At 51.0% G+C, this 18,460-nt stretch overlaps 1 protein-coding gene across 1 annotated transcript in view; it reads left to right on the forward strand.

Annotated features, from left to right (window-relative positions):
• The first annotated feature begins 327 nt into the window (after positions 1–327).
• LOC138296948 (NXPE family member 1-like) overlaps positions 328–18,460 on the forward strand; it is a 366,294-nt gene continuing 348,161 nt past the window's right edge. The window contains exons 1-2 of the mRNA XM_069236467.1: positions 328–400; positions 10,575–10,624. Of these exons, the coding sequence (XP_069092568.1) occupies positions 10,623–10,624 (2 nt within the window). The 5' untranslated portion in view covers positions 328–400; positions 10,575–10,622. The remainder of the gene's footprint in view (positions 401–10,574; positions 10,625–18,460) is intronic.

Raw genomic sequence — 18,460 nt, forward strand, 5'->3', positions numbered from 1 at the left:
GCACATTAGTGAGATGCTGCTCTGCACCACTGATTGCAGGAGGAGGGGGGGGGGGCAGTGGCCTCAGTGCCCTCCCTTTTCTGCTGCTTTGAAGCGGGTAACTGAGTTTCTCTGTGCTGAGATGGGAGTGATCTCTGATACTTGGGTTTCCCTGGCCTTCAGTGCTTGCATGTGCCTCCTAGCTACGGTGAGGTAATGAACAGGGACAGGAAGCCACCCCGAGCCGTGGCAGCTGTTGTCGGAAGGGTGGTTGGTAAACCTGAGCCCCGCTGCCTCGGGGGCTCTGTGGATGCAGTCAGACGGGTTGGGCTGGTGAGAGGGACTGGGAGAGAACCGGGCGGAGGCAGAAACAGCAGAGGCTGCTCAGAGGGAGATAGCGCACAGACACGGAGCGCAGCCGGTAAGTGGTGGGAGAGAAGTGGGGGGCAGTGGGGGTGACACAGGGAGGGGGAGAGGAGCTCAGCAGACTCCAGCAGGACAAGAGACCTCTGAGCTACCAGGATCAGACTCCGAGGAAGCCGCAGGGTGACAGACATCACTGCCTCAACAGTCAGACCTCGTACAAACAGATTACCAGAAGCAGTCCGAGGCGCATCTGGCGTCAGTCAGACCTCTTACAGGCAGATTACAAGAAGCAGTCCGAGGCGCATCTGGCGTCAGTCAGACCTCTTACAAGCAGATTACAAGAAGCAGTCCGAGGCGCAGCTGGTGTCAGTCAGACCTCGTACAAGCAGATTACAAGAAGCAGTCCGAGGCGCAGCTGGCGTCAGTCAGACCCCTTACAGGCAGATCACAAGAAGCAGTCCGAGGCGCAGCTGGCGTCAGTCAGACCTCGTACAAGCAGATTACAAGAAGCAGTCCGAGGCGCAGCTGGTGTCAGTCAGACCTCGTACAAGCAGATTACAAGAAGTAGTCCAAGGTGCAGCTGGCGTCAGTCAGACCTCTTACAAGCAGATCACAAGAAGCAGTCCGAGGCGCAGCTGGCGTCAGTCAGACCTCTTACAAGCAGATCACAAGAAGCAGTCCGAGGCGCAGCTGGCGTCAGTCAGACCCCTTACAGGCAGATCACAAGAAGCAGTCCGAGGCGCAGCTGGCGTCAGTCAGACCCCTTACAGGCAGATCACAAGAAGCAGTCCGAGGCGCAGCTGGTGTCAGTCAGACCTCGTACTAGCAGATTACAAGAAGCAGTCCGAGGCGCATCTGGCGTCAATCAGACCTCGTACTAGCAGATTACAAGAAGCAGTCCAAGGTGCAGCTGGCGTCAATCAGACCTCGTACTAGCAGATTACAAGAAGTAGTCCAAGGTGCAGCTGGCGTCAATCAGACCTCGTACTAGCAGATTACAAGAAGCAGTCCGAGGCGCATCTGGCGTCAGTCAGACCTCTTACTAGCAGATTACAAGAAGCAGTCCGAGGCGCATCTGGCGTCAGTCAGACCTCGTACAAGCAGATTACAAGAAGCAGTCCGAGGCGCAGCTGGCGTCAGTCAGACCTCATACAAGCAGATTACAAGAAGCAGTCCGAGGCGCAGCTGGTGTCAGTCAGACCTCTTACTAGCAGATTACAAGAAGCAGTCCGAGGCGCATCTGGCGTCAGTCAGACCTCGTACAAGCAGATTACAAGAAGCAGTCCGAGGCGCAGCTGGCGTCAGTCAGACCTCATACAAGCAGATTACAAGAAGCAGTCCGAGGCGCATCTGGCGTCAGTCAGACCTCTTACTAGCAGATTACAAGAAGCAGTCCGAGGCGCATCTGGCGTCAGTCAGACCTCGTACAAACAGATTACAAGAAGCAGTCCGAGGCGCAGCTGGCGTCAGTCAGACCTCTTACTAGCAGATTACAAGAAGCAGTCCGAGGCGCATCTGGCGTCAGTCAGACCTCTTACTAGCAGATTACAAGAAGCAGTCCGAGGCGCAGCTGGCGTCAGTCAGACCTCATACAAGCAGATTACAAGAAGCAGTCCGAGGCGCAGCTGGTGTCAGTCAGACCTCGTACAAGCAGATTACAAGAAGTAGTCCAAGGTGCAGCTGGCGTCAGTCAGACCTCTTACAAGCAGATCACAAGAAGCAGTCCGAGGCGCAGCTGGCGTCAGTCAGACCTCTTACAAGCAGATCACAAGAAGCAGTCCGAGGCGCAGCTGGCGTCAGTCAGACCCCTTACAGGCAGATCACAAGAAGCAGTCCGAGGCGCAGCTGGCGTCAGTCAGACCCCTTACAGGCAGATCACAAGAAGCAGTCCGAGGCGCAGCTGGTGTCAGTCAGACCTCGTACTAGCAGATTACAAGAAGCAGTCCGAGGCGCAGCTGGTGTCAGTCAGACCCCTTACAGGCAGATTACAAGAAGCAGTCCGAGGCGCATCTAGTGTCAGTCAGACCTCTTACAACCAGATTACAAGAAGCAGTCCGAGGCGCATCTGGCATCAGTCAGACCCCTTACAGGCAGATTACAAGAAGCAGTCCGAGGCGCATCTGGCGTCAGTCAGACCCCTTACAGGCAGATTACAAGAAGCAGTCCGAGGCGCAGCTGGTGTCAGTCAGACCCCTTACAGGCAGATTACAAGAAGCAGTCCGAGGCGCAGCTGGCGTCAGTCAGACCTCATACAAGCAGATTACAAGAAGCAGTCCGAGGCGCAGCTGGTGTCAGTCAGACCTCGTACAAGCAGATTACAAGAAGTAGTCCAAGGTGCAGCTGGCGTCAGTCAGACCTCTTACAAGCAGATCACAAGAAGCAGTCCGAGGCGCAGCTGGCGTCAGTCAGACCTCTTACAAGCAGATCACAAGAAGCAGTCCGAGGCGCAGCTGGCGTCAGTCAGACCCCTTACAGGCAGATTACAAGAAGCAGTCCGAGGCGCAGCTGGCGTCAGTCAGACCCCTTACAGGCAGATCACAAGAAGCAGTCCGAGGCGCAGCTGGTGTCAGTCAGACCTCGTACTAGCAGATTACAAGAAGCAGTCCGAGGCGCAGCTGGTGTCAGTCAGACCCCTTACAGGCAGATTACAAGAAGCAGTCCGAGGCGCATCTAGCGTCAGTCAGACCTCTTACAACCAGATTACAAGAAGCAGTCCGAGGCGCATCTGGCATCAGTCAGACCCCTTACAGGCAGATTACAAGAAGCAGTCCGAGGCGCATCTGGCGTCAGTCAGACCCCTTACAGGCAGATTACAAGAAGCAGTCCGAGGCGCATCTGGTGTCAGTCAGACCTCGTACAAGCAGATGAGAAGAAGCAGTCCGAGGCGCATCTGGCATCAGTCAGACCTCTTACAGGCAGATTACAAGAAGCAGTCCGAGCCGCATCTGGCGTCAGTCAGACCTCTTACAACCAGATTACAAGAAGCAGTCCGAGGCGCACCTGGCGTCAGTCAGACCTCTTACAGGCAGATTACAAGAAGCAGTCCGAGGCGCAGCTGGTGTCAGTCAGACCTCTTACAACCAGATTACAAGAAGCAGTCCGAGGCGCAGCTGGCGTCAGTCAGACCACTTACAGGCAGATTACAAGAAGCAGTCCGAGGCGCAGCTGGTGTCAGTCAGACCTCTTACAACCAGATTACAAGAAGCAGTCCGAGGCGCATCTGGCGTCAGTCAGACCTCTTACACGCAGATTACAAGAAGCAGTCCGAGGCGCATCTGACGTCAGTCAGACCTCGTACAGGCAGATTACCAGAAGCAGTCCGAGGCGCATCTGGCGTCAGTCAGACCTCGTACAAGCAGATTACAAGAAGCAGTCCGAGGTGCATCTGGTGTCAGTCAGACCTCGTACAAGCAGATTACAAGAAGTAGTCCGAGGCGCATCTGGCGTCAGTCAGACCTCTTACAAGCAGATTACAAGAAGCAGTCCGAGGTGCATCTGGTGTCAGTCAGACCCCTTACAGGCAGATTACAAGAAGCAGTCCGAGGCGCATCTGGCGTCAGTCAGACCTCTTACAAGCAGATTACAAGAAGCAGTCCGAGGCGCAGCTGGTGTCAGTCAGACCCCTTACAGGCAGATTACAAGAAGCAGTCCGAGGCGCAGCTGGTGTCAGTCAGACCTCTTACAGGCAGATTACAAGAAGCAGTCCGAGGCGCAGCTGGTGTCAGTCAGACCCCTTACAGGCAGATTACAAGAAGCAGTCCGAGGCGCATCTGGCGTCAGTCAGACCTTTTACAAGCAGATTACAAGAAGCAGTCCGAGGCGCAGCTGGCGTCAGTCAGACCTCGTACAGGCAGATTACAAGAAGCAGTCCGAGGCGCAGCTGGTGTCAGTCAGACCTCGTACAGGCAGATTACAAGAAGCAGTCCGAGGCGCATCTGGCGTCAGTCAGACCTCTTACAACCAGATTACAAGAAGCAGTCCGAGGCGCATCTGGCGTCAGTCAGACCTCTTACAGGCAGATTACAAGAAGCAGTCCGAGGCGCACCTGGCGTCAGTCAGACCTCTTACAAGCAGATTACAAGAAGCAGTCCGAGGCGCAGCTGGCGTCAGTCAGACCTCTTACAAGCAGATTACAAGAAGCAGTCCGAGGCGCATCTGGCGTCAGTCAGACCTCTTACAGGCAGATTACAAGAAGCAGTCCGAGCCGCATCTGGCGTCAGTCAGACCTCGTACAGGCAGATTACAAGAAGCAGTCCGAGGCGCCTCTGGCGTCAGTCAGACCTCTTACAGGCAGATTACAAGAAGCAGTCCGATGCTCATCTGGCGTCAGTCAGACCTCTTACAAGCAGATTACAAGAAGCAGTCCGAGCCGCATCTGGCGTCAGTCAGACCTCTTACAAGCAGATTACAAGAAGCAGTCCGAGGCGCATCTGGTGTCAGTCAGACCTCTTACAAGCAGATTACAAGAAGCAGTCCGAGGCGCATCTGGCGTCAGTCAGACCTCTTACAGGCAGATTACAAGAAGCAGTCCGAGGCGCATCTGGCGTCAGTCAGACCTCTTACAACCAGATTACAAGAAGCAGTCCGAGGCGCATCTGGCGTCAATCAGACCTCTTACAGGCAGATTACAAGAAGCAGTCCGAGGCGCAGCTGGCGTCAGTCAGACCTCTTACAGGCAGATTACAAGAAGCAGTCCGAGGCGCAGCAGGCGTCAGTCAGACCTCTTACATGCAGATTACAAGAAGCAGTCCGAGGCGCAGCTGGCGTCAGTCAGACCTCTTACAGGCAGATGACAAGAAGCAGTCCGAGGCGCAGCAGGCGTCAGTCAGACCTCTTACAGGCAGATTACAAGAAGCAGTCCGAGACGCATCTGGCGTCAGTCAGACCTCTTACAGGCAGATTACCAGAAGCAGTCAGAGACGCATCTGGCGTCAGTCAGACCTCTTACAGGCAGATTACCAGAAGCAGTCCGAGGCGCAGCTGGCGTCAGTCAGACCCCTTACAGGCAGATTACAAGAAGCAGTCCGAGGCGCAGCTGGCGTCAGTCAGACCTCTTACAGGCAGATTACAAGAAGCAGTCCGAGGCGCAGCTGGCGTCAGTCAGACCCCTTACAGGCAGATTACAAGAAGCAGTCCGAGGTGCAGCTGGCGTCAGTCAGACCTCTTACAAGCAGATTACAAGAAGCAGTCCGAGGCGCATCTGGTGTCAGTCAGACCTCGTACAAGCAGATTACAAGAAGTAGTCCGAGACGCATCTGGCGTCAGTCAGACCTCTTACAACCAGATTACAAGAAGCAGTCCGAGGCGCATCTGGTGTCAGTCAGACCTCGTACTAGCAGATTACAAGAAGCAGTCCGAGGCGCAGCTGGCGTCAGTCAGACCTCGTACAAGCAGATTACAAGAAGCAGTCCGAGGCGCATCTGGCGTCAGTCAGACCTCGTACAAGCAGATTACAAGAAGCAGTCCGAGGCGCATCTGGCGTCAGTCAGACCTCTTACAAGCAGATTACAAGAAGCAGTCCGAGGCGCATCTGGCGTCAGTCAGACCTCGTACAAGCAGATTACAAGAAGTAGTCCGAGACGCATCTGGCGTCAGTCAGACCTCTTACAAGCAGATTACAAGAAGCAGTCCGAGGCGCATCTGGCGTCAGTCAGACCTCTTACAAGCAGATTACAAGAAGCAGTCCGAGGCGCATCTGGCGTCAGTCAGACCTCTTACAACCAGATTACAAGAAGTAGTCTGAGGCGCAGCTGGCGTCAGTCAGACCTCTTACAAGCAGATTACAAGAAGCAGTCCGAGGCGCAGCTGGCGTCAGTCAGACCTCGTACAAGCAGATTACAAGAAGCAGTCCGAGGCGCATCTGGTGTCAGTCAGACCTCGTACGAGCAGATTACAAGAAGTAGTCCGAGGCGTGACCACAGGGCCCTCAGGCAGATCTGGGCAGCTGAGCTACCCCCTGTCTCTGCTGAAGAGGAAGGGGTGTGGGGCCTCTGGAAACACCACAGAGCCTTTTCCTTTTCCAAAGGGGAGACTGATGTGGGTTCTAATCTTTAGGCCGCACTTGGTTCCTGAGCTACCCAACCCTCAGAGGAATCTTCCTCTCTGGAAGACAAGTGATGCGAAGACCCTTTAATGCGCCGGTGAGCTATCAACGAGTAGACAGTGCCAGATGTACCAAGAGCTTGCGTACCCCCGTGTCACGCAAGGCAACACAAGCCCTCAAACCTTGCGTTCCTCTGCGTGGTTTAATAAACCCTAATGTCACGCAAGGAAGCACAAGCCCTCAAGCTTTGCGTGGCTCTGTGTGGTTTAATAAACCCTAAGGTCAGGCCAGGCAGCTCATGCTGCGGCCTTGCACAGCCTTGCGTCAGGCTGGAGTGAGGGCTCCCACGCATCCAGCCATGGATTTTGGCACATTCCCAGATTTGCACAGACTTCTAAACCCAGACGTAAGGAGAAGAGATATCTTTATTTCTGCTCATCAGTTCCTTCTTCTATGTGTGATGCACATTCAGCATCACACGTAGAAAAAGGAAAATGCCTTTAAGGGGGCCCTTCCTGCATGAAACCAGTCCTGCCTGTCTCGCAGCCACGCTTGCACCTGCGTGGCGCTAGGCTGCACACTGCGGCAGGGGGGAGAGAGCAGCAACGTGCTTATCTTTGTAAATATGGTGCATTTCTGCTCTCTCCTGTTCACACAGCGCAGCGCGGCAACCTGCCCTGCTCTGTTGTACTGTGTGAAATGTGAGCAAAAGTGCCCCTGAGGGGTCTGAGCTGTCTGTCTCCACCACAGTGACCGGTCTGTCTACTACACTGAGCTGTCTGTCTCTACCGCACTGAGCTGTCTGTCTCTACCAGACTGACCTGTCTGTCTCTACCACAGTGACCGGTCTCTCTCTTTCAAGGCGCTTAACCCACTGAGCTGTTTTCCTGTCTATGGATGGGCAGTCTGCTGTCTCAGCTATCTCTCTGTGTCTGTGATGAAGGGGCAGCATGAAGGGGGCAGAGGGTAGTGCAGTGCTTAATTTGTAAAATACAGTATGCACCAGGGCCCTCGTCAGGCGGCCACTGCGGTGCACCGCACCCTCTGCACCTGCCCCCCCGCAGTGACAACCCCAGCACAACTAGTGTCCAATTGAGGTGCACGTGAGAAAAGCCAGAGTACTCCAGATCCCGCAGCAGGAACAAGCGCTGCGGCTGCAGGGATTGGTAGCTTTAATGTGTGTTGAATTAATAAACAACTGTGCATGCGATCATCTGTAATTGAGACAAACAGCGCCACCATGTGGCCGACTAGCGAAAGTGCTGGTGCCGAGCACCGAAAGGCACTGGCTCAGATTAAGCACTAGGTTAGAGTGAGAAAGTAGCCTCTTTCTAGCCTTGTTACCCCCACTTTTGGCCTGTTTGTGAGTGTATGTCAGGGTGTTTTCACTGTCTCACTGGGATCCTGCTAGCCAGGGCCCAGTGCTCATAGTGAGGACCCCATGTTGTCAGTTTGTCTGTTATGTGTCACTGGGACCCTACTAGCCAGGACCGCAGTGCTCATAAGTCTGTGGCCTATATGTATGTGTTCCCTGTGTGATGCCTAACTGTCTCACTGAGGCTCTGCTAACCAGAACCTCAGTGGTTGTGCTCTCTCTGCTTTCCAAATGTGTCACTAACAGGATAGTGACTAAATTTACCAATTCACATTGGCATACTGGTACACCCATATAATTCCCTTGTATGTGGTACTGAGGTACCCAGGGTATTGGGGATCCAGGAGATCCCTATGGGCTGCAGCATTTCTTTTGCCACCCATAGGGAGCTCTGACAATTCTTACACAGGCCTGCCACTGCAGCCTGAGTGAAATAACGTCCATGTTATTTCACAGCCATTTACCACTGCACTTAAGTAACTTATAAGTCACCTATATGTCTAACCTTCACCTGGTGAAGGTTGGGTGCAAAGTTACTTAGTGTGTGGGCACCCTGGCACTAGCCAAGGTGCCCCCACATCGTTCAGGGCAAATTCCTTGGACTTTGTGAGTGCGGGGACACCATTTCATGTGTGCACTATACATAGGTCATTACCTATGTATAGCGTCACAATGGTAACTCCGAACATGGCCATGTAACATGTCTAAGATCATGGAATTGTCACCCCAATGCCATTCTGGCATTGGGGAGACAATTCCATGATCCCCCGAGTTTCTAGCACAGACCTGGGTACTGCCAAACTACCTTTCCTGGGGTTTCACTGCAGCTGCTGCTGCTGCCCTCCTGGGGTCCAGCCAGGCCTGGCCCAGGAAGGCAGAACAAAGGACTTCCTCAGAGAGAGGGTGTTACACCCTCTCCCTTTGGAAAAAGGTGTCAGGGCTGGGGAGGAGTAGCCTCCCCCAGCCTCTGGAAATGCTTTGATGGGCACAGATGGTGCCCATCTCTGCATAAGCCAGTCTACACCGGTTCAGGGATCCCCCAGCCCTGCTCTGGCGCAAAACTGGACAAAAGAAAGGGGAGTGACCACTCCCCTGACCTGCACCTCCCAGGGGAGGTGCCCAGAGCTCCTCCAGCATGCCCCAGACCTCTGCCATCTTGGATTCAGAGCTGTGCTGGCACACTGGACTGCTCTGAGTGGCCAGGGCCATCAGGTGACATCAGAGACTCCTTCTGATAGGCTCTTACCTGTCTTACCAGCCTATCCTCCTTCCTAGGTAGCCAAACCTCCTTTTCTGGCTATTTAGGGTCTCTGCTTTGGGGAATTCTTCAGACACCGAATGCAAGAGCTCACCAGAGTTCCTCTGCATCTCCCTCTTCACCTTCTGCCAAAGGATCGACCGCTGACTGCTAAGGACGCCTGCAAAACTGCAACAAAGTAGAAAAGATGACTACTGCAACCTTGTATCGCTTCATCCTGCCGGCTTTCTCGCCTGTTTCCTGGTGGTGCATGCTCCGGGGGTAGCCTGCCTCCTTCTTGCACCAGGAGCTCTGAAGAAATCTCCCTTGGGTCGACGGAATCTTCCCCCTGCAACCGCAGGCAACAAAAGACTGCATCACCGGTCCTCTGGGTCCCCTCTCAGCACGACGAGCGAGGTCCCTGGAACTCAGCAACTCTGTCCAAGTGACTCCCACAGTCCAGTGACTCTTCAGTCCAAGTTTGGTGGAGGTAAGTCCTTGCCTCTCCACGCTAGACTGCATTGCTGGGTACTGCATGATTTGCAGCTGCTCCGGCTCCTCTGCACTCTTCCTGTTATGACTCGGTCGTCCCATCTCTAGGGGGCGCTGTACGGGGACTGTCGGAAGCCTAGGAATCACCTTGAACAGTTATCTAAAGTCCCTTGCTGACTCCGGTTTGTTTCTCTTTTGGCCATGGTATACTTTTGTAGTGCTACATTTGCTTCCTGGGACTGCAAATCCCATAATGCACAGCCTGGTAGTCAAGAAAGCCCGGATTCTGTTTCCCATTGTTTTCTATGGGAGAAGTCCAGTTGCTCCTTTTCACTGGATCCTCTCCTCCAGGACTTGCAAGTGTCTGCAACTACACACACCTGAGACCTCTCCTGTGCAACCCAGCTTGGAACTGGTTATAAGCAGCCATTTCCTCAAGATCCCCGTTGTGCATTGGACTTCGATTCCTTTGTGTTACAGATCCTTTGTCGGATGGTGTTCCAGTTTTGTTCCTGTTCTGTTCCAGCTTGATCCTGTTTCCTGTTTCTCTGCCCTGCTCCTGATTGTTACAGCCAGAGTCTCTCTGCTCCCTCTCTCTAAGCCGTGTACCTGCTTGTTTCTTCCAGAGCCTGCTCCCTGTTTCTCTGCCCTGCTCCTGCCTTGTTTCAGCCTGAACCTTCTCTCTGTTTCCCAGATCTGTTTACTGCTCATTTCCTACTCCCTGTATTCCAGCCCTGTCCTTGCCTGTTCCAGCCAGAGCCTGCTCTCAGTTTCCCAGTCCTGTCTCTGTTTGTCCCAACCAGAAGTCTGCGCCCTGTTTTTAAGTCATAGTCCTGCCTTTACTTCAGCCTGAGCCTGTTCCCAGTTCTTGCCTCTGCCTCTTTGTTTGTTCCCTTCTGGTTCTTCTTGGTCCTTTTTGTCTGGTAAATGTTCTATCAGTCTTCACCAGTGTATACGTGTCCTAGTTTGTACTGGGGTTGGCTCCTGGTTTCCAGGAGGCAATTCCATCCCCCATCCTTGTCTAGTGTTATACGATGTCTTTCCTGCCTAACAGTGACAGTGTGCTATTGCTGTTTTCTCAGGAATCGCCACTGTGTTTCCAGCTGGACCCCCAAGAGTGTGTCTTGTGTATGTAAGTACTATCCTTGTTTGTGCTCTAGGGTCCAGGGACAGAATCACTTCTGCTGCCTCCTTTCTATGGGGCTGGCAGGGTGACTATCTGTAAGAGCAAACTGCACAGAGGCATTGATATTCCCTGTCACTGTGGGAGGTTCTGCGCCTTGCTCCGTGTACAACCCCAGCGTGTTTGTCCACTAGTAATCCGTTTCCTGTTTGTTCACACAAGGGTTGCTCTGCTTTTACTTTCCTGTTTCCTGTGTCTGCCCATAGCTGTCCTTTCCGTGTGTGCCTTTAGCTGCTCTTCTGCCCCAGTACACTACCTCTTTAGGATATTCGGTGACCTCAAGGGGTGTCCCAACCAGAGTCCTGATCAGACCCGCCCAAAACCGTGACACTTCCAGGATTTTCTTCGTGCACAGCCAAGCCTGGGTCCCCGACACTCTAACCTGCAGTGCACAACCTTCTGAGTTGTCCTCCGGCGTCGTGGGACTCACTTTTCTGACTTCGGGTGGACTCCGGTTCACTCCTCTTCTAAGTGCCTGTTCCAGTACTTCTGCGGGTGCTGCCTGCTTCTGTGAGGACTCCCTGACTTGCTGGGCGCCCCCTCTCTCTCCTCATCCAGGTGGCGACATCCTGGTCCCTCCTGGGCCACAGCAGCATCCAAAAACCGTAACCGCAACCCTTGCATCTAGCAAGGCTTGTTTGCGGTCTCTCTGCGTGGTAACACCTCTGCAAGCTCCTCCACGATGCGGGACATCCATCCTCCAAAGGGGAAGTTCCTAGTCCTCTTCGTTCTTGCAGAACACAAAGCTTCTCCCATCTGGTGGCAGCTTCCTTGCACCCTCAGCTGGCATTTCCTGGGCATCTGCAAACTCTCTCGACACTGTCGCGACTCTTGGACTTGGTCCCCTTGTCTTACAGGTACTCAGGTCCGGAAATCCACTGTTGTTGCTTTGCTGGTGTTGGTCTTCCTTGCAGAATCCCCCTATCATGACTTCTGTGCTCTCTGGGGGTTGTAGGTGCACTTTACACCTACCTTACAGGGTCTTGGGGTGGGTTATTTTTCTAACCCTCACTCTTTTCTTACAGTCCCAGCGACCCTCTACAAGCTCACATAGGTTTGGGGTCCATTCGTGGTTCGCATTCCACTTTTGGAGTATATGGTTTGTATTGCCCCTATACCTATGTGCTCCTATTGCAATCTAGTGTAACTGTACACTGCTTGCATTACTTCCCTTTGCTATTACTGCATATTTTTGGTATTGTGTACATATATCTTGTGTATATGTGGCATCCTCATACTGAGGGTACTCACTGAGATACTTTTGGCATATTGTCATAAAAATAAAGTACCTTTATTTTTAGTATATCTGTGCATTGTGTTTTCTTATGATATTGTGCATATGACACCAGTGGTATAGTAGGAGATTTGCATGTCTCCAAGTTCAGCCTAAGCTGCTCTGCTATAGCTACCTTCTATCAGCCTAAACTGCTAGAAACACCTCTTCTACACTAATAAGGGATAACTGGACCTAGTACAGAGTGTAAGTACCCCTTGGTACCCACTACAAGGCAGGCCAGCCTCCTACATTGGTTGTGCAGCGGTGGGATAAGTACTTGAAACTACTTACCACTTTGTCATTGTGTACTTTTCATAAGAGAATAATATACAAAACAAGTTCAGTGTATGTACACCTAACCAAAAAGTTTTGCTTTTCTTCTCTAACACTTTTTGCTAAGTGCTGAAAAGTACTCCTAAACTTTCTAAAAGTTTCAAAAAGTTTGAAAATGTTTTTTTTTCTGTTCTTTAAAAAGTCCTTAAACCTTTTCTTTCTTCTATCTGTCTCTAAACCTTCTCCTATCATGTCTGATGTAGGAACTCCTCTTAAAATGGTCAATACAACATATGACAATCTTAACTTTAAGAGCCTAATGAGTCTCTGCATTGATAGAGGTTTAGTGGTAGGAAAGAACCCTTCTAGAGAATGTCTATCTAACATGCTTATTGAGAATGATAAGGCCCAGGGTGGCACCTCATCTGAAAAGTTAGTAGATAGCTCACACTCTGACCCAGGGGAGCCCCTTGTGGGAGTGGTACGGAGTTCTCTTCCAAAATCTGCCCCCTAGCAGACCTCATAGCAATGCTGGTAGTAATAGAAGCTTTCATCATAGTAGGGATGTTTTTGTTCCTGAAGGCCAGGTTGTTAGAGTGCAAGCTGTTAGAGGCAGGTCTCCCTCTGTTGATCTGAATGTATCTTCTGTGTCCAAGCATTCCCAACCCACCCACCCTGAAGACAAATTGTTAGAAAGGGAACTCAACAAGTTGAGAGTGGAAGAGACCAGACTGAAGCTTAAACAGCAACAGCTGGCTCTAGACAGGGAATCCCTAGATCTGGAGAAGGAGAGACAGAGGTTGGGGTTTGGACCCCATGGTGGCAGCAGCAGTATTCCTAATAGCAATCCTGTGAGAGAGCATGATTCTAGGAATCTGCACAAGATAGTTCCCCCTTACAAGGAGGGGGATGACATTAACAAGTGGTTTGCTGCACTTGAGAGGGCCTGTATGGTACAGGGGTCCCTCAAAGGCAGTGGGCTGCTATCCTATGGCTATCTTTCACTGCAAAGTGTAGGGATAGGCTCCTTACTGTTAGAGAAAGTGATGCCAATAATTTTGCAGTTTTGAAGGATGCACTCTTGGATGGATTTGGCTTAACCACTGAACAATACAGGATTAAGTTCAGAGAAACCAGAAAAGAGTCCTCACAAGACTGGGTAGACTTTGTTGACTATTCAGTGAAGGCCTTGGAGGGGTGGTTACATGGCAGTAAAGTTTCTGACTATGAAAGCCTCTACAATCTAATCCTGAGAGAGCATATTCTGAATAACTGTGTGTCTGATTTGTTACACCAATATCTAGTGGACTCAGATCTGACCTCTCCCCAAGAATTGGGAAAGAAGGCAGACAAATGGGTCAGAACAAGAGTGAACAGAAAAGTTCATACAGGGGGTGACAAGGATGGCAAGAAGAAAGATCCTGAGAAATCTCAGGATAAGCATGGGGATAAGGGTTAAACCAAAGATCCTTCTTCAAATCCTAAACACTCTTCACAATATACACACATTAAAAAGCTTTGGTGTTTGTGTGTAAAAATAAAGGCCATAGGCCAGGGGATAAGTCCTGTCCAGGTAAACCCCCTGAGCCTACCACCACTAATACATCAAACTCTAGTGCCCCTAGCAGTAGTGGTAATAGTTGTCGGGCTGCTGGCAACAGTCAAACTAAGGGTGTAGTTGGGTTCACTTGTGGGTCCATCATAGAAACTGGGGTAGTCAGTCCCAAGACAGTTTCTGTCACACCTAGTGGCATTGGCCTTGCCACACTGGCTGCGTGTCCCCTTACAATGGATAAGTACAGGCAGACAGTTTCAATAAATGGTGTTGAGGCCCAGACCTACAGGGACACAGGTGCCATTATCACTTTGGTGACTGAAAACCTTGTGCCTCCTGAACAACACATCACTGGACAACAGTACAAGATTATTGATGTCCATAACTCCACTAAGTTTCTTCCCTTAGCTATAGTTCAGTTTAGTTGGGGTGGAGTTACTGGCCCTAAGCAGGTGGTAGTGTCACCTGGCTTACCTGTAGACTGTCTCTTAGGTAATGACTTAGAGACCTCAGGTTGGGCTGAGGTAGAGTTTTATACCCATGCAGCCATGCTGGGTATCCCTGAGGAATTGTTCCCTCTCATTTCTACTGAAATGAAAAAGCAAAGGAGAGAAAAAGGCCTGAAAACTCAGGATCCCTCTCCAACAACAGGTAAAAAGGGTATCACAGTATCCCCTACCCACTCTGCCATTCAGGATACCATTCCTGTGGTGGGAGAAACCTCTCCTGGGGTGGCACCTGTACCAAGGGAATCATCAGCTGGTATAGCTGTACTCCCTGAGGTGGAAGTACCTCTCTGTGGGATAACTAATATTGGTGAGAAAAAGAGCACCATTTTAGTTAACATGGAGCATCCCTCCAACCCTCCCAGAGAAACTTTAGTGCAGAAACCCTGCACTGCCTCACAACACTTAGGACAGCAGCCCTGCCCTAGTGTGGAGCTCATAGGACAGCACCCCTGCCCTGCTCCAACTCAAGAGAAACAGCATCCCTGTTCTCTCTTACAGCCATATGGACAAAGTTTTTGCCCAGCTATGGCTTTACTGAGACAGCATCCCTGTCTGGCATTCTCATCACTAGAAATAGGTCTAGTGGACAATTCCCACTGTTCTAATCTAAAACTTACTGATAGAAACTCTGAAAATATATCTTCACGTTGTTGGTTAGCTAAAAAACTTCAAACAGGGTGGTTTACATCCCCACAGGGAAGTAACCATATAGTGGATGATAAAGGGAGTAACCAGTCTATTGCAGAGCTACTCTCTACTTATCACCACTTAGACAATAAAGTCTCAACTGGCCAAGGTCAGCCTTATTGTCCTTCATTTGGGGTGCGGGTTGTGTGAGAAAGTAGCCCCTTTCTAGCCTTGTTACCCCCACTTTTGGCCTGTTTGTGAGTATATGTCAGGGTGTTTTCACTGTCTCACTGGGATCCTGCTAGCCAGGGCCCAGTGCTCATATGTTTGTGGCCTATATGTATGTGTTCCCTGTGTGATGCCTAACTGTCTCACTGAGGCTCTGCTAACCAGAACCTCAGTGGTTATGATCTCTCTGCTTTCCAAATTGTCACTAACAGGCTAGTGACCAATTTCACCAATTCACATTGGCATACTGGAACACCCACATATTTCCCTAGTATATGGTACTGAGGTACCCAGGGTATTGGGGTTCCAGGAGATCCCTATGGACTGCAGCATTTCTTTTGCCACCCATAGGGAGCTCTGACAATTCTTACACAGGCCTGCCAGTGCAACCTGAGTGAAATAACATCCATGTTATTTCACAGCCATTTACCACTGCACTTAAGTAACTTATAAGTCACCTATATGTCTAACCTTCACCTGGTGAAGGTTGGGTGCAAAGTTACTTAGTGTGTAGGCACCCTGGCACTAGCAAAGGTGCCCCCACATCATTCAGGGCAAATTCCCCGGACTTTGTGCGTGCAGGGACACCATTACACGCGTACACTATACATAGGTCACTTCCTATGTATAGCGTCACAATGGTAACTCCGAACATGGCCATGTAACATGTCTAAGATCATGGAATTGTCACCCCAATGCCATTCTGGCATTGGGGAGACAATTCCATGAACCCCTGGGTCTCTAGCAGAGAACCCGGGTACTGCCAAACTGCCTTTCCGGGGTATCCACTGCAGCTACCGCTGCTGCCAACCCCTCAGACAGGTTTCTGCCCTCCTGGGGTCCAAGCAGCCCTGGCCCAGGAAGGCAGAACAAAGGATTTCCTCTGAGAGAGGGTGTGACACCCTCTCCGTTTGGAAATAGGTGTGATGGCTGGGGAGGAGTAGCCTCCCCCAGCCTCTGGAAATGCTTTCATGGGCACAGATGCTGCCCATCTCTTCATAAGCCAGTCTACACCGGTTCAGGGATCCCCCAGCCCTGCTCTGGTGCGAAACTGGACAAAGGAAAGGGGAGTGACCACTCCCCTGACCTGCACCTTCCAGGGGATGTGCCCAGAGCTCCTCCAGTGTGCCCCAGACCTCTGCCATCTTGGAAACAGAGGTGTTGCTGCACACTGGACTGCTCTGAGTGGCCAGTGCCAGCAGGTGACGTCAGAGACTCCTTCTGATAGGCTCCTTCAGGTGTTGCTAGCCTATCCTCTCTCCTAAGTAGCCAAACCTTCTTTTCTGGCTATTTAGGGTCTCTGCTTTGGGGAATTCCTTAGATAACGAATGCAAGAGCTCATCAGAGTTCCTCTGCATCTCTCTCTTCACCTTCTGCCAAGGAATCGACTGCTGACCGCGCTGGAAGCCTGGAAAACTGCAACAAAGTAGCAAAGACGACTACTGCAACTCTGTAACGCTGATCCTGCCGCCTTCTCGACTGTTTTCCTGGTGGTGCATGCTGTGGGGGTAGTCTGCCTCCTCTCTGCACTAGAAGCTCCGAAGAAATCTCCCGTGGGTCGATGGAATCGTCCCCCTGCAACCGCAGGCACCAAAGAACTGCATCACCGGTCCCTTGGGTCTCCTCTCAGCACAACGAGCGAGGTCCCTTGAATCCAGCAACTCTGTCCAAGTGACTCCCACAGTCCAGTGACTCTTCAGTCCAAGTTTGGTGGAGGTAAGTCCTTGCCTCCCCACGCCAGACTGCATTGCTGGGAACCGCGACTTTTGCAGCTACTCCGGCCTCTGTGCACTTCCAGCGGAAATCCTTTGTGCACAGCCAAGCCTGGGTCCACGGCACTCTAACCTGCATTGCACGACTTTCTAAGTTGGTCTCCGGCGACGTGGGACTCCTTTGTGCAACTTCGGGTGAGCACCGTTTCACTCTTCTTCGTAGTGCCTGTTCTGGCACTTCTGCGGGAGCTGCCTGCTTCTGAGAGGGCTCCTTGTCTTGCTCGATGCCCCCTCTGTCCCCAAACGCAATTGGTGACATCCTGGTCCCTCCTGGGCCACAGCAGCATCCAAAAACCCTAACCGCACGATTTGCAGCTAGCAAGGCTTGTTGGCTGTCTTTTGGCGGGAAAGCACTTCTGCACGACTGTCCACGGCGTGGGGGATCCATCCTCCAAAGGGGAAGTCTCTAGCCCTTGTCGTTCCTGCAGAATCCTCAGCTTCTTCTGTCCAGTAGAAGCTTCTTTGCACCCACAGCTGGCATTTCCTAGGCATCTGCCCATCTCCGACTTGCTTGTGACTTTTGGACTTGGTCCCCTTGTTCCACAGGTACCCTCGACTGGAAATCCATCGTTGTTGCATTGCTGGTTTGTGTCTTTCCTGCAGAATTCCCCCATCACGACTTCTATGTCCTTTGGGGAACTTTAGTGCACTTTGCACTCCCTTTTCAGGGTCTTGGGGTTGGGTATTTTTCTAACCCTTACTATTTTCTAATAGTCCCAGTGACCCTCTACAAGGTCACATAGGTTTGGGGTCCATTCGTGGTTCGCATTCCACTTTTGGAGTATATGGTTTGTGTTGCCCCTATCCCTATGTGCTCCCATTGCATCCTATTGAAACTATACATTGTTTGCACTGTTTTCTAAGACTATACTGCATATTTTTGGTATTGTGTACATATATCTTCTGTATATTTGCTATCCTCATACTGAGGGTACTCACTGAGATACTTTTGGCATATTGTCATAAAAATAAAGTACCTTTATTTTTAGTATATCTGTGTATTGTGTTTTCTTATGATATTGTGCAAGTGACACTAGTGGTACTGTAGGAGCTTCACTCGTCTCCTAGTTCAGACTAAGCTGCTCTGCTAAGCTACCATTATCTATCAGCCTCAGCTGCTAGACACCCATTACACTAATAAGGGATAACTGGGCCTGGTGCAAGGTGTAAGTACCCCTTGGTACTCACTACAAGCCAGTCCAGCCTCCTACATTGGTTGTGCAGTGGTGGGATAAGTGCTTTGTAACTGCTTACCAATTGTGTCATTGTACTTTTCATAAGAGAAAAATATACAAAACAAGTTCAGTGTGTGTACACATAACTAAAAAGTTTTTGCATGTTCTCTTTTCACTCTTTTGTAAGTGCTGAAAAGTACCTCTAAACTTTCTAAAAAGTTCTTAAAAAATGTAAAAAGTTTTTTTTTCTGTCTTTCCAAAAGCTCTGAAAAACTTTTTCTTCACTTTTTCTATCACTTAAACTCTTCTAAAAATGTCTGGCACAGGCCAAACTGTTGATCTGTCCAAACTTGCTTATGATTACCTTAGC

This window comes from Pleurodeles waltl, chromosome 5 (assembly GCF_031143425.1).
Source record: "Pleurodeles waltl isolate 20211129_DDA chromosome 5, aPleWal1.hap1.20221129, whole genome shotgun sequence".
NCBI lineage: Eukaryota > Metazoa > Chordata > Amphibia > Caudata > Salamandridae > Pleurodeles > Pleurodeles waltl.